Source organism: Pantherophis guttatus, chromosome 6, assembly GCF_059756535.1.
Source record: "Pantherophis guttatus breed Tessera chromosome 6, ASM5975653v1, whole genome shotgun sequence".
In the NCBI taxonomy this organism is placed as follows: domain Eukaryota; kingdom Metazoa; phylum Chordata; class Lepidosauria; order Squamata; family Colubridae; genus Pantherophis; species Pantherophis guttatus.
Window position 1 is genome coordinate 96,794,022 of NC_142068.1, and position 16,083 is coordinate 96,810,104.

At 41.8% G+C, this 16,083-nt stretch overlaps 1 protein-coding gene across 1 annotated transcript in view; it reads left to right on the plus strand.

Moving 5' to 3' along the window:
- The window catches only part of BICC1 (BicC family RNA binding protein 1), a 132,202-nt gene that overhangs the window by 107,273 nt on the left and 8,846 nt on the right, over positions 1-16,083 (plus strand). Inside the window, exons 9-17 of the mRNA XM_034435360.3 lie at positions 963-1,094; positions 3,655-3,841; positions 4,354-4,512; positions 5,746-5,945; positions 8,094-8,235; positions 9,187-9,343; positions 11,890-12,055; positions 13,038-13,077; positions 15,296-15,450. Coding sequence (XP_034291251.2) covers positions 963-1,094; positions 3,655-3,841; positions 4,354-4,512; positions 5,746-5,945; positions 8,094-8,235; positions 9,187-9,343; positions 11,890-12,055; positions 13,038-13,077; positions 15,296-15,450 — 1,338 coding nt within the window. The remainder of the gene's footprint in view (positions 1-962; positions 1,095-3,654; positions 3,842-4,353; positions 4,513-5,745; positions 5,946-8,093; positions 8,236-9,186; positions 9,344-11,889; positions 12,056-13,037; positions 13,078-15,295; positions 15,451-16,083) is intronic.

Consider the following 16,083-nt stretch of genomic DNA (forward strand, 5'->3'; position numbering starts at 1 on the left):
CACATTTAAGCTGTACTGAACTGGAGCATATCCAGAGGAATTCCTTGTAGAAGGAAAGATGCAAAGAAGAACATGAGTGTGAACAGAAAGAGTTGGACGGAGACTAGAAGACCTCCCAGGCCCCTTCTAACTCTCCTATTCTGTTAAAAAGTTAAGGCTAAAGGGCAAGGTAGAACATCCACTTTAAAATTTTTGAACAATTCTCAGTTGAATCAGAACTGTTCTTGATTGGTCCAGAACTGAAATGAAAAGATACAAATTGCAAATTTATGGACAATATGGTTTTGGTTGTTGAAAGATATAACATTTTTCATCTCATCAGTAGGCTATATATATTTTTGTTTTTATGTGTTTTGCATGCATATTTCTGTTTCCAGTGCCAAATTGTCTTGTCTTTCTGGCTCTCTCATAATCATTATTGGATTTTTCCATGTCTTGCAAGTTGACCGGAGAGTCTACTGCATGCTCATAATAGGCTTGCATGCAAATAATTAGCTCATAAAGATTTGTGTATGTGTGTATTATGTATGTACCTATTGCTGAAAGGATCACAAGATTTATTCTCAATAGATCTGCATGACTCTTGGTTTCAAAGGGGCTGTTTAAAAGTTTCAGTTAACCCTCCATTCCAAAACTGGTGGAACTCATCTAGGCAGAAGCTGAACTTGTAAGTTCTTAGTTGTATAGTAGATCCTATCCTGATGTCACCAGTCATTGTGCGCCTCCCATATTCTTGAATTGCTGAGAATCCAAACATCATGAGAAATATATTCTTGTCCGTATGGAAATGTCACACAAGTGGCATTTCTAGACTCTGGAAATCTCTTGTTAGAAAGACCATGTGAGTAAAATGCAGGAGAATGGTAGGGATGGTGAACAGTAGATTGCTTTTCAATTGTGCGCTGCACAAAACACGAAGGGCTTCCTAAACTTTATATTGGATTTTGCATTTCATCTTCCAGGGCTGCCTTCCTCTTGTGCTGATGTTTGATATGAAGGAAGAAATTGATGTAGAACCACATTTTATTACCCAGCTGATGGAGCAGCTAGATGTCTTCATCAGTATTAAACCAAAGCCAAAACAGACGAGTAAGGTGAGTAGAACGGACTCTAGTTTTTCTGGACAAGGCTATATTTAGCTTTTAATTATCCTGCTTGAAAATTAAGCCAGCCCCCTTCTGATCATCACAGGGGGCAGGATGGCTCAGTGGTTAAAGACGCTGAGCTTGTCAGCTGGGCTCAAGACCGGAGCAATGTGCAACGGGGTGAGCACCCATCCTGCCCCAGCTCCTGCCGACCTAGCAGTTCAATAGCATGCAAATGCAGTTCAATAGCATGCAAATGCAGGTAGATAAATAGGTACCACTTTGGTGGGAAAGTAGCACCTTTCTGCGCACCTCGGCGTATAGTCCTGCTCAGGGGTGAAATCCAGCAGGTTCTAACAAGTTCTGGAGAACCGGTAGCGGAAATTTTGAGTAGTTTGGAGAACCGGTGAATACTACCTCTGGCTGGCCACAGAGTGGGGTAGGAATGGAGATTTTTTTTAAAAAAATTTGATTTATATGCCGCCCTTCTCCGAAGACTCAGGGCGGCTTACAATGTGCTCAGCAATAGCCTTCATCCTTTTGTATATTTATACAAAGTCAGCTTATTGCCCCCACAACTGGGTCCTCATTTTACCTACCTTAGAAAGGATGGAAGGCTGAGTCAACCTTGAGCCTTGGCGAGATTCGAACCCTGCAGTAATTGCAGGCAGCTGGTCTTAATAACCAGCTTAATAACAGGGTGCCTTAAACCCCTGTACTACCAAGGCTCTTTTGCAGTATCCTTCCCCTGCCACACCCACCAAGCCACGCCCACAGAACCAGTAGGGGAAAAAAATTGGATTTCACCCCTGGTCCTGCTGGCTACAGGATCACAGAAATGTGTTCAGAGAATGGCTGGCTACCTTGACTAAGAAACGGAGATGAACACTGCCCCCTTGTGCTGGAAATGACTGAATGCAGGAAACCTTTACCTTTTTCTATTTCTACCTTCTTTTCATTGTAATAACAGAGTTATTATAATGAGAATTCTGTTTTAGACTGAGCTGTTACGAATCCAGTATTTGCTTAGTATTTAGATCGAACAAGAAAGAGGAGAGTGTATAGCCCTGTCTCACTTCTTTTCCACTCTGGAGCCAGCTCGTGTGCCAAGCGGACTGTGGCTTGCTCTTTTTTGTGTCGTTTTATATGAAGATAATGAGATACTTCAAGATTCTGATTTTCCTAAGGACCCTTGAGAGTTTAACATGAGTGACACTTATCAAAGACCTTTCTATTGTCAGTGAAACACATATTGACTTATTTTGAGTATTGTTTGGTTTTCTAAATAGGTCAGCACACATCAGCAATAATATGTCTTGTTCCTTGGCCTTTCTTGAAACCATCTTGAACATCTGGGCTCTAATTTGTGTTGGATGATCCTAAACATTATTTCACTGTTATGTGAAATTAAGCATATTGTGTAATAATTTGCACACTGTTAAGTTTCCTTTCATTGATCTTGGTGCCTGTATTATTTAACAGAAACAAGCATATCTAGTTACAACAGTGTAACAGCTAATGTAAATTTTAAAAAGATCTTTATTAATTAATAAACGATGTCTTTGAAATGACTTCATCGGATTATATTTTTAATATCAAGTTAATTCCTACAAAAGTACAAGAAAGTTTGTCTTCAATGTTGGTCTGAAGCTTCCAAGAAAAACAAGGATGTAGCCAGTATCTCACTATTATGTAATTTTAAAGCTAAGAGAAACACAAGCAAGGAATTAAATCTGACCAGATGTTTTTTTCAGAGGTCTTCACAGCCCTGATCTTCTTAGGCTGTTGCACACAAGAAGGGAAGACTCCTTTGACAACTTGACAAGAGGCAGATAACAACCCAAGAGGCAGATTTAAATAAAGCCGCCATTGTTTTGACACCAAGATGAATCAAACCAGTCCTTGTACTGTGTCAAAACATGCTTTTTCATTGTCAAAATGATTGTGGCAACTTGTTTGTGAAGGAAAGTTGGCATAAAGTTAAATGTAGGGAGTCTCGGAGCTCTAGAAAATGAGAAATCCAGTTTCTCTAGACCTGTATGTTGTGGGGGGGAAATGTTATGATCTGATATTTCTATTTGACTTGGAAAGCACTGGGATGTGATAAATTAGCAAACTCTCCATAATTTCCCACAAAGTTCTGAACAAGGTCAGGAATCTGAGATTAGAGTTTGGCTGCCTAAAGCAGAGATAACTACATCTATATCAATGATCGGATATTGTTGGGTGGTGTGATTCTAAACAAGGCTGAAATGTTGACTGGACCTTTACACAAAGCCTAAATTTATTTCATCTTCTGAAATATTACAGAACAGGGATATCGTTTCAATGACTGTATATTGTAGCCAAGAATCCCAGCCAAAATGCACCCTACCATTCCAGATTTTTGTTGTTGTTGTTGTATAAATCAAAGTATGTAATTTAGGAGCCACAACTACTCTCTTTCCGTTGCTACTAGGAGGAGCTTTCTTCAATAGAGGATTTGTAAACAAGACTGGTGACTCTTGCCAGTTGCGGAATTGTTTGAATTGTTGTCAGAAACTCATATCCCGTGTTTTGTTTTTTGCAGTCTGTGATCGTGAAAAGCGTTGAGCGAAATGCCTTAAATATGTACGAAGCACGGAAATGTCTCCTGGGTCTGGAAACCAACGGCATTGCCGTAGCGACAAATCCCTCCCCCATCTCTTGCCCAGTTGGCCTTCCTTGTCCTGGCTTGGACATCTTGACCTCAGCCGGCCTCGGACTAACTGGACTTGGTACGATCTACAACCTAATATTTTCAAACCTCTTCAGAATGAGTTTTCAAGGTTTAATGAAGGGGGGTCCAACCTTGGCTGGACGTATGGACTTCAACACCCAGAGTTTAATTCATGGTTGGCTGGGGAATTCTGGAAGTTGAAGTCCACAGATCTTAAAAGTGGCCAAGTTTGGACACCCCTTGTTTACGGATTTATTTTAAAAAGTAGGCTGAACAATAGCTCCGACATGTAAGAATATGTTGATATGTGCATGTGTTTTCTTTCTATACATAAGAAAAGGCAATAATGGAAGGAAAACATCTGTTTAACTGATATGGGGAAATGGAAGAATTAGAAAAGAGCTTGGAAATGTGAGGTAGGGATTTGTGGAGGTAGGGAGGTTGTCAGCAGTGATGGAAGAAGTATAGACAGATGTTAAGGTGTAGTTGAGTTAAGTGTCTGTGGTTGTGCATCTCATTGGTTGTGCATCTACAGGGGTATAAAATCTCTTTTACTTATTTTTTTGATAGGTCTTTTGGGTCCAACCACTTTATCTGTCAACACATCCACACCTCCAAACTCTCTCCTAAATGCTCTCAATAGTTCGGTTAGTCCTTTGCAGAGTCCAAGTTCAAGCACACCAAGTTCAACTTTCTGGGCTTCCTCAATCGCTAATACAAGCACTACAGGTTGGTCTTTTGGGTTTAAATTGGAGACATTTTAAATAGAGCAATCTAGCATTCCCCCTAAGCATACAGAACAGGACATTAAAATGATGCCACTATTTCAAGAAGCCATCATTGTAAGATGGGATCATCTGAGTCCTTGGGACTTCCATGTGGGCATAGAGGGTGCCTGTTCATTGCATTGTGGTTTGTGCTTTGCATCCAAAAGATCCTAGTTTAGTCCTTGGCATTTCAAGGATCTTGTTAAACAAAATATGTCCTAGGAAGATAAGGCAACTTTAGACTACTCAAATTCTATTCTATGCAATCTTGCTCTGCTGAATTGCAAATCAACTACAGCAGGGGTGAAATCCAGCAGGTCCTGACAGGTTCTGGAGAACTGGTAGTGGAAATTTTGAGTAGTTCGGAGAATTAGCAAATACCACCTTTGGCCGGCCCCAGAGTTGGGAGGGAATGGAGAATTTGCAGTTTCCTTCCCCTGCCACGCCCACCAAGCCACACCACACTCACCAAGCCACGCCCACAGAACCAGTAGTAAAAACATTTGGATTTCGCCACTGAACTACAGGTAACCCTTGCCTTACAACTACTCATTGATGCTGAAAAAAGTGACTGGCCCTCACACTTACTCTCAATTTTATTGTATTCAAAAATTAAAATACGAAATCCAAAAGAAGACATTCAATGGAGACCAAGCAAAACTAGACAAAAACATTTTTTAAAATGTGAATTAAAAAAAACAACAACACACACCTTATCCCACCCCCACCCCCGTCCCCAGCTGAACACTAGCAAAACTATTGCAACAATACTGACTTCCTCATTTGCAAAGCAGGTCCAAAATGTATAAGCTTCTGCATCTCTGCAAGCCAATTGACTTTCCACTTGCAACCATTGCCATGTCCCCCATAATCAGGTGATCAAAATTCAGGTGCTGGGTCCAACTGGCTTGTATTTATGATGGTTGGAGCATCCCAGGGACACAAGATCGCCCTTTGTGACCTTCCCAGCCACTTTCCCAAAGTCAGTGGGAAAAGCTAGATTTGCTTAATGATTGAATTAACCGCAGCAAAAACAGTTGTAAAATCAGGTGTGACTCACATAATGACTATCTCCCTTAGTGATAGAAGTTCCCAATTGCGGTTGTAAGCTGAGGACTCTCTGTATCTGCTTAGGACTTTAGACATCTTCAATCTCAGCAGAAATGAGGCAGAAACATCTGACATTTTCTTCCAGGTTTCTCTGCTATCCCTCATCTGATGATGCCACCTACTGCACAAGCCACATTAACCAGTATCTTGTTGTCGGGAGTACCCAACTATAGTCAAAGCACACCGTCTCCCCCTCCCGGCTTAACTCCTGTTGATATCCATGTGAATGGCATGCAAATGGAGAACAAGAAAAACCCAACCTCATCATTAAATGGTCATGTAAAGGTAAACCAATGACCTCACGTTTATAACGCTAGCATATTTTATTTTTATTTATTTTATTTATTTGTCAAGCATATATATGATAAAAAGTATAAACATGATTATGAATACATGAAATGGATACGAATAAAAAGAGACATTAGGATAGGGTAGGTAGGCACGCTGGTGTGCTTATGCACGCCCTTACAGACTTCTTAGGAAATGGGGTGAGGTCAACAGTAGACAGTCTAAGGTTAAAGTTTTGGGGGTTTGGGGAAGAAGCCAGGTACTGCATTCCAGGCATTGACCACTCTGTTGCTGAAGTCGTATTTTCTGCAATCGAGTTTGAAGCAGTTTACCTTACGTTTGTATCTATTGTGTGCTCATGCATTGTTGTGGTTGAAGCTGAAGAAGTCATTGACAGATAGGACATTGATAAGAGAGCAAATTCCAACTACTGTAACTAAGCAGAATTTTCATTCTGTGTAAATAGCAATAGCACTTATATACTGCTTCATACGTCCTTTTACAGCCATCTCTAAGCAGTTTACAGAGTCAGCATCTTGCCCCCAACAATCTGGGTTCTCATTTTACCAACCTTGAAGGTATGAAAGGCTGAGTCAACCTTGAGCCAGTCAGGATCAAACTCCTGGCAGTGGGCAGAGTTAGCCTGCAATACTGCATTCTAACCGCTGTGCCACCACAGCTCAGATTATATCAACCTGGAAAAACAGAGTTTATTTTTAATTGATCTTAAACATTAGTGCACTTTACTTGGCAATCACAAAACACTAGTTACTGCTACTTTTTCTAGGATGTTACTTTTTCAGTGGAACTTAACCAGGATAAGTTTTTGTTTAGAAGATTTGCATATCATAAAGTATAACTTGGAAATTCTGGCTTCTGATGGTGTGAAAACGATTATGCCATTTCATTATTATAGCTTTCTTACAACATCATAGGAAGTTGTGGAAAACGGGTTTCCAGCCATAATTAAAATTGGCGTCCTGAAATTTTATCTTTCAACAGTGCCAAAGCTAAGGCCAACACGATAGATAAGGAATGATTCAACGAAGCCTATAAGACCCATATCTAAAACCCTAAACATGGTTTTGAGTAGATGGTTTGACATTATGTAAACCTAGGAGAGCAATCTTACTCAGAGGCAGCCAGGAGGCCAAGTGATGTTGTGCTCAAAGCTTATCTAAATACTCTCCTTCTATTAAAGATTATTGTTCACATAATAATGGGACGTGGTGGCTCAGTGGCTAAGACGCTGAGCTTGTTGATCGAAAGGTTGGCAGTTCAGCGGTTCAAATTCCTAGGGCCACGTAATGGGTGAGCTCCCGTTACTTGTCCCAGCTTCTGCCAACCTAGCAGTTCGAAAGCACATAAAAAATGCAAGTAGAAAAATAGGGACCACCTTTGGTGGGAAGGGAACAGCGTTCCATGCACCTTTGGCATTGAGTCATGCCGGCCACATGACCACGGAGACGTCTTCAGACAGCGCTGACTCTTCAGTTTTGAAATGGAGATGAGCACTGCCCCCTAGAGTCGGGAATAACTAGCACATATGTGCGAGGGGAACCTTTACCTTTAACTTTTAATAATGGAAAAATAAGGGAGGGAAAGGGGAACAGAGAAAAGTGTAGGGTAGAAGGGAAAAAGAAAAAGAAAAGCATTGACTTCAGATTCCTTTTGATTCAGTAGAACAAAGTAGTGACATGAAACCTCAACTTTTTACTTTTTTTAAAAAAAAAAATCATTTTTCAAGATTCATTTCAGTTCATCTGTCCCTGTCTACGATAACAAAGTGGGCATGACTCGGTTGCCAAGTCAGTGGGTGAAATTCTCAATGGTTCCTATAAAACCCCCAGAGGCACAGTTTGATGGGGGGCGGGGTCCACAGAAATCAAGCGAAAGTGCCCCCCTGGATGAATTTCCGATGTCTATGTTTAATACTGAAGGTTCGGTTCTATGAGAAAATCTGAAATGCTGCATTCTAGCACCTTATTTTTTTTTTAAAAAAAAAATATTGATCCTGGGTATTCACAGACAGGTGAGGGAGTAAAATTATTAGATCACTTCATATATATTTTTTTTTTGCATGGAAAAAGAGATATTAAGTATTTAAGGAAGGTCGTTAACATACTGTTAAACATCCTGTTCCAGACCTCAACTATGAAGTATCCTGCATTCTCTGCCACAGCTCTTGGTGAAAACGTATTAAGTTCAAACCACAGCGAAGCTTCTCGGACGATTGGTAGCCATAATGCCTCTGAACAAGTGACGGCCAAGACAAACTCTGGCGAAGGTATAACCAAAACTACTGCGGTGTGCATCATTTCCCCACCGTAGGAGGACAGTGCAACCTTTTGGGCTGAAGGGGGTCGCCTTAAGAAGGGAGGTGGAAAGACCAGCTGAGGATTTCTGCTCTAAAAATAAAAAAATGTGCCGAAAACCATAAGGGAGAGAAGTCTGTGCAGGTTGATTAAAAGTTTGCTCAAGATCAAATGATCAAAACATTCCTAAAATATCTATTTCTGGGCATGGTCCAAAAGAATGTCTTGGTGGTTTGGTTCAGAATAACAAGCCATAATGGGCTACTACAAATATGATATTTGGGTTTAAAAGTGCTTCATTCTTCCAGGGGTCTTTGTTCTAAACTAACTTCTCAAATGCAGAGAAGTGAGAAACTCAAAATTAGAGGAAATTAGGGAACAGAAATTTTAAATTTCTTCTCTTCGCAAAACATAAATTTTGGGATTTTGAGGTTCGTGTGAACAGTCTACAATGTTTTCCCTTTGAACTGGGCTGGAAACACTGTCTCAAAAGGGAAGTTATATACAGAGGTACACATTTTATTTTTGTTAATCCCATTTATAAACAACAGAGGTAGCCTTTCGTAGCAAAATCGTGGCCCTTGTGTTCTAATACTTGTCCAAATATACATGTGACTCAACCCATGTTTTTTAAAAATACCTGATTCTTTGTCTGTTCCTGTGTTAATAAAGACTAGATATTTCAGTCCTTAGGAAACTTTTGGATCCTAAGATATAAAGATGGCAAAGAAATGACCCAGACCAGCTGAAAAAGAACACCCAGCCCTTTTAGCCATAACAACTCCTCTTTTAGTGAAGTGAAAAGTTTATGATGGCTTTCTCCAAATTTTACATGTCCATTAAGAAGACCTCTTAACTCGCACCATCAGCCGTGGGAATCTGCCTTTCATGTGGGCTAATTGGTCACTCTTGGTTCTTTGTAGGTTGCAATGATGCTTTTGTAGAAGTGGGCATGCCCAGGAGTCCTTCACACTCCGCAAATGCCAACGATCTCAAGCAGATGATGAGCACCTCTAAGCAATCCTGCACAAAGAGGCAGACGGTGGAATTACTGCAAGGCACCAAAAATTCTCATTTACAGTATGTAATGCTTATAAAGATAAGGTTGTGCAAAGTGCAGAGATGTTTAATGTGTCTTCTGTTGGGTGGTTGTGTTAATAAAACACACTATTCATAACACATCCCTGGCTGGAGGGAGCTTCTTACACAACATGCACAGTGCAAAAGCCATGATCTCCTGATGGTTTTTATTTGGTTCACGTGCTTTCCCCCTCAAAATTACATTACTTGTGTAGTATTAATATAATTATAATATATAATTATTATATATATATAATTATAATATATATATAATTATAATTATAATACTATAATACCTGAGCGGTGGCTCAGTGCCTGAGACACTGAGCTTGTCGATCGAAAGGTCGGCAGTTCAGCGGTTCGAATCCCTAGTGCCGTGTAACGGGGTCAGCTCCCGTTACTTGTCCCAGCTTCTGCCAACCTAGCAGTTTGAAAGCACGTAAAAACTGCAAATAGAAAAATAGGGACCATCTTTGGTGGGAAGGTAACAGCGTTCCGTGTGCCTTTGGCATTTAGTCATGCTGGCCACATGACCACGGAGACGTCTTTGGACAGCGCTGGCTCTTCGGCTTTGAAACTGAGATGAGCACCGCCCCCTAGAGTCAGGAACGACTAGCATATATTTGTGAGGGGAACCTTTACCTTTACCTTTACCCTTTCATCAATCCTAACATTCCTAATGTTGTAAATTTGGTTTTTGCTAGGCTGTGGGAGTAATACTGGCAAAGGCCTACGTATTGAGAGATCATCATTTTTTATTTATCATTAATCTCTTAGCTGTTGCTCTTCTAGTCCCTCTGAGAAAATTAGTGACATATTTCAGTCAGGGATTAAGTTATTTGTAAGCATCTTTATTTTTCTTTCCAAATTCCTTCTGAGGTAGATCATGATTCATAGTGGAGAGTCTGTTTGGGGGAAAGTTAGATGTAAACGATTTCACCTTACTAACTCTGAGGGAGAATTACACAGAGAGTAACTGCATCCTCTTTTCCTCCTTGCTTATTGAATGGTGGGAACAACCGGGATCCAGTAAAATGATTTACTCAGCAGCGTTCCCAGTCCTCTTCATATCCCAAGGCAGGAAAACGAGCAGACCAGATGAATAGAAGAGATTGTAGCTCTGGCTTCCAGGGCCGACTTCAAGCAATAAAATCAAAATGAGTTTCAGAGAGTGTCTTCCCTCTTTAGCTATAACCGCAGTATTGATAGTCAACTGAAGGAGAGAAGCAGGTTGGAAGGCCCTGAATTTCTCCTTGAATTATGAGGAGATTCTGGAGAGAAGAGAGAGAGTCCATAGCAGCATTTTTTTGTCAACCTTGACAAAATATTGGATTTGCTGGCTGGGGAATTCTGGAAGTTGAAGTCCACATCTCTTCAGGTTGAGAGAACACTGTTTGACAGTGTTGGTTCTCAGAGAGGCTTCCCAGTGCATGAGGATCAAGCTGTGGAGAAGACAACTGTACCCTTAATCCTTTTTGTATTAAAAAAAGAAAGAAAGAAAAGATACTTAAGAGATATCCAAGATGGTGTTTAGCCCAGGAAATGGAAGTTATCCATAATCTTTTAAACCAAGTTTAATGAAGGGAAAGGAATAAGGAAATGGGAGGGAGGGAGGGATGAAGGGGAGGGGAGGGGAAGGACAGGACATTAATAGTAACAGAGCTGGAAGGGACCTTGGAGGTCATCTAGTCCAATCCCCTGCTCACGCAGGAGACCTGTACGAGGGATTTGAACTGCCAAACTGCCAACCTTTCTGATCAACAAGCTCAGTATCTTAGCCACTGAGTCATCCTTTCAATCTCAAATACAAGTAACGGGCACTCACCCCGTTATGCGGCACTAGGGATTCGAACTGCTGAACTGCCGACCTTTCGATCGACAAGCTCAGCGTCTTTAGCCACTGAGCCACTGTGTCTTCTTCTTCCAATCTTCTCTACAGCATTTATAAGCACCATTATAAATTTACCTCTTTCTCTTAAAGTCCCACCATGACCCTCATCTTTCTATAATCTATCCCAGTGTTGGCAAACCTTTTCAGCACTGAGTGCCGAAACGGGAGCGGCCACGCACACCCGTGTGCCAAAAACGGGAAGAGCAGCCACCCGGCATGCATGTGCGCACTGGGAAGATGATCTTCCGGTTTCTGGCACGCCACCTGGTGTTCAGTTTCTGATGTGCATGTGCGCGCGAAGGCCAGTTGGCGCACCAGAAACTGGAAGAGTGTCAATGAAGCGCCTCTACCCAGCCCGCCACCAAGATCAAGCCAGCGCAGCTGCCCCATCCCACCACTTCTGCCAAGGGAGCACGGCGCTTCACAGCTGGTGCACCTCTTACCCCGCCGCCGGACAGACGTTCCTCCCACTCAGACTCAGCTCCTGCATAGCCCCGCTTTAACCCAGAAGAGCAATGGGTAACGGCTCACATGCGTGGAGAGATGGCTCTGTGTGCCACTTCTGGCACATGTGCCATAGGTTCTCCATCATGGATCTATCCTGTATAATCATCCAAAGCATAAGTCGTAAATTCCATCTCTGTCTTTTTTGTAGCGCGGGCGAGAGATTGCTGTCGGATTCTGAGCTGAGTGCTTCAGAGACTACGGTGGCTGATAAAAAGGCACCTGGAAGCGAAAGGGCAGCGGAGAGGGCGGCCGCAGCACAGCAGAACTCGGAAAGAGCACACCTGGGGCCCCAGTCGACGTATGTGGACATGCAGGTATTGACTCCTCCAAGGATGGGTTTCCACTCTCACTGTGCCTGAGCTTGTTTTCTTGTAGCTATTTCATAACGCAACTAGGTAACTTCATGAGCCCTGGTGGCGCAGTGGTTAGAATGCAGTACTGCAGGCTACTTCTGCTGACTGCCGGCTGCCTGCAATTTGGCAGTTCGAGTCTCACCAGCTCAAGGTTGACTCAGCCTTCTATCCTTCCGAGGTCGGTAAAATGAGGACCCAGATTGTTTGGGGGCAATATGCTGACTCTAAACCACTTAGAGAGGGGCTGCAAAGCACTGTGAAGCGGTATATAAGTCTAAGAAGTACTATTGCTGTCATTAGTATTGCACTAGAAGGGCATGGGGTTTGATCCCTGTTTATAGACAGTTGGTTTGCCTTGCCGGTGTTGGTGTGATGTTCTTGGCAGTTCCTTTATTAGGCGGCTATTTCCTGTTTGATTGTTGGTCTGGTCTTAATCCTGGTGTCAATCCCTGCTTATCTGGATGTTGATTGCTGAGAGTAAACCCCACTCTCTTCTAGCATTGATGATGTTACCCAGTTGGGTAATGAAATGTCTGCAAGAAAACAATCAAGCTGAGAGAGCCCCAAGGACCCCTGAGCTACAAATGCTCCCTTCTGTTGGTATAGCAGTCTCTGCGTTGCACTAATACAACCAGCATCAGAGATTTATGTGTTGCTCTTCTAGTTGTCATCTGAAGATTCCCAATACATTGAAATGGATTGCTGATGCTCCCAGTTTTTTCTTCAGTGGACATTGCAGCCCTAATTAGCTGGTTTTAAACGGGAGTTTTAAGTCTATCAAAGGTTCATTGGACTGCTGGCACATTGTTGGGTGGTGCGAAGGGTTCCTCTGAGACAAAGTGATGGATCCTGGTCAAAATCTTGGTGGCTTGTGGAGCAGAGTGTACGCATGACATTTAGCAAGGGCGGTGATTAAGTGGCCTTCTCTGGGTTTCATTTCTAGGCATTTGACTACGAACAGAAGAAGCTCCTGGCAACCAAAGGTATGTGGGACAACGGTGACTTGTAGCATGCATCTGTTTGTAAGCAGAGTGATGAAGGAGGCTTTGCTTGCCCTCCCACTGCCATCCATTCCCTTCCGCCCTCGGTTTGGGCTCTGTCATTGTTCCAGTGGAGAAACTGTAGCTTAGACAACATGTTTTGCAATCCAACTGCTCTTTGTTTCTTTTCTTCCCCTTGAAAGGCTCCTGGAGTTACATTTTCTGAGCAAACAGGATCCCTTTTTATCTTCCTGACTACGAGGCCCTTTTTATGGGGCGGTGATCAGAACATTTGACCTCCCCTTTACAGGACTATTCAGAAAACGGTAGAGTAGAGAAAATAGAATAGGAATAGGAATAGGAATAGGAATAGGAATAGGAATAGGAATAGGAATAGAATAGAATAGAATAGAATAGAATAGAATAGAATAGAATAGAATAGAATAGAATAGAATAGAATAGAATAGAATTACACTAATCAGCATACATTAACATGAAATTTTGTTGCATTCAGCTCTCAATTTTTTTTTTTCCTATTTCTATTTGCCTTTTTCAGTAGGGTTTTCTTTTTAAAAAAAAACAGAACTGGTAGTTAAAAATGTTTTTTAAAAGTAAAAAAAGAAGAGGTTCCGTTGATCGGGCGCCACAGCTGGGATCATCAGAACCTTTTTTTAAACCTTTTTAAAACATTTTTTACTACCGGTTCAGTCTCTTCTTGAAAGCTTCCAGGGATGAAGCTCCCACAACTTCTGAAGGCAACTTCTGTTCCATGGGTTGATTGTTCTCACTGTCAGAAAATTCCTCCTTATTTCCAGGTTGAATCTCTCCTTGTTCAGTTTCCATCCATTCTTCCTTGTCTGGCCTTTAGGTGGTTTGGAAAATAGCTTGACCCCCTCCTCTCTGTGGCAGCCCCTCAAATATTGTGGCAAAACTCAAATAATTACGGCAGGGTCTAAGGCCCAGGTCTTAGGAGTTGTTTTTCTCTTGTGTTAAGCAGTGTATATCCTCGTTTCAGGCCACTTGGGAGGGCTGAAAGCTTCATGCATCCTTATTCACCATCCACAAAGACAAACACGGTTTCATGCCAACCGTGTTTCTCCATTCCGTTGGCACATTCAGAACAGGTGCACATTCAGCTTGTTGTATGTATTTTTGACTCATTAAAAGGAAAGAGTCATGAAAGTCACAGAAAGATGAGGTGGGTATGCTAGAAAATGATGTGCTCTGGAGTGTGCCAATTATGTAGTCCTTCAATACCCTCAACCCGTAGAGGCCTCATAGAAGCCTTGTGACGTACATCTCAGTGTACAGATGTAATGCTTATGTAATTCAGCTGGCTCAAATGGCATCATTGCAATTGATATCATGAACCATTTGAGGCCATTCTGATGTCCTTGTGGTTTCTAACAGATGCCTTAAGTACCGTCCTTAGGTTTTCTGCTTCCTTTCTCATCTTCAGCCATCAAACATGAGTAGATGACCTTCTTTATTGGGCATGCAGCAAGATGCAGGTTTTAAGTCCTTTGTTTTTGAAAAGGGAATAGGGTTGTTTTTGGTCTAAACAACCATGAATTCTTCCATTTTTATAACACATCCTACATTTATCCTGTTCTCGGCTAGCAAAATCCTCCCATCAAATATTTGCTTGATAGTTTTCTCCTATGCTTTTGGGCTTGGTCTCTACTTCTTGCTTGAAATTGAGATAAGAAATAAAACAGTAATAAAAGATCCTTGACTTCCTTTTTTTCAATGCAGCTGCTCCATCTTGCCACATTCTACATTTGAAAAGCTTTAAAGGTTTCTTACACTTCTGAAGATTTCAGGTTTCTCTTTTCCGTCTCCTGAAACTTTAGAACGACTCTTCTGGCTTTATAAAAATATTGCTCTATTTTCGCCTCCAAACTTACCTTCATGTACTTGGAATTAATCATGTACTTTTGTGTGAGTGAATATGTATGCAACGTGTACACGTATAGAAATATGTATATGCTCTCAAGGCCACATCACATATTAGTATAACCTTCTCTTGCTGCGTGCTCAGAAATATAAACTGAAATATGAAGTGACCCTAGCAAGTTTAAAATATTTAGAAAGTGGTAAAAGCAGAGAGTGGAAGATTTTCTGGATCTGATCATCCACTGCCTAAAGAATTTTGGCTGCTTTTTACGGTGGGGAAAAAAAGATACTGATGCTTATAAATATGCTTCCTGCCCCCTTAAAGCTATGCTGAAAAAGCCCGTTGTTACGGAAGTGAGAACGCCCACCAACACCTGGAGTGGGCTGGGCTTCTCCAAATCGATGCCGGCTGAAACAATTAAGGAACTGAGAAGGGCCAACCACGTAGCCTACAAACCATCCATGTCGACAACTTATGAGGTATGCAGAACTGCAGTGTGTGCTAGGTGTGAAAAAGGAAGAAATTGGAGCTTTTGGCCTGAATTTTGAGCAGGTTGTGTCTGGGGTTTGCTGCTGGGACAGCCAAGGCCCCTGTGACCAAAGGTCTCTTTGCGTGACTCCTCCAGGCCTCCCTGAAACTGCGGATTGTGTGTTAACATTTTTTTTTTCCTGCATGTGGGAGACAATCTTAATTCATTGTATTTTGTTTATTCCATAAATATCTCCGTTTCATGTTATCTTCTTGTCAGAGTGTGCACAGTGTGACTAATATATACACGTGTTAAGCAAAGCCAGGAGTCAATCAGTCTTCTTCAACTCTACACGGAGAACTACAATGCAGATACACGAGGAGAGAGAGAGAGAGACGCCCTCTAATGGCCTCCCTTATATAGACAGCTTCTTAAAGGGCAATAACTCTCAGTTTTAAAGGGGCTGGTCGGCTTTAAATCTTTATTACCCTGACACTTCTAGCCATTTTTCTCTTTCTCCTTAGGAGTGTATTAGTGGACACATACACACACACATAGTGTGTGTGTGTGTGTGTACTGTATCTGAGTCACTTGGCTGTAGCCCCAAGATCAAACCACAGCCTGAGTTCTCTGCTCCGTAAGC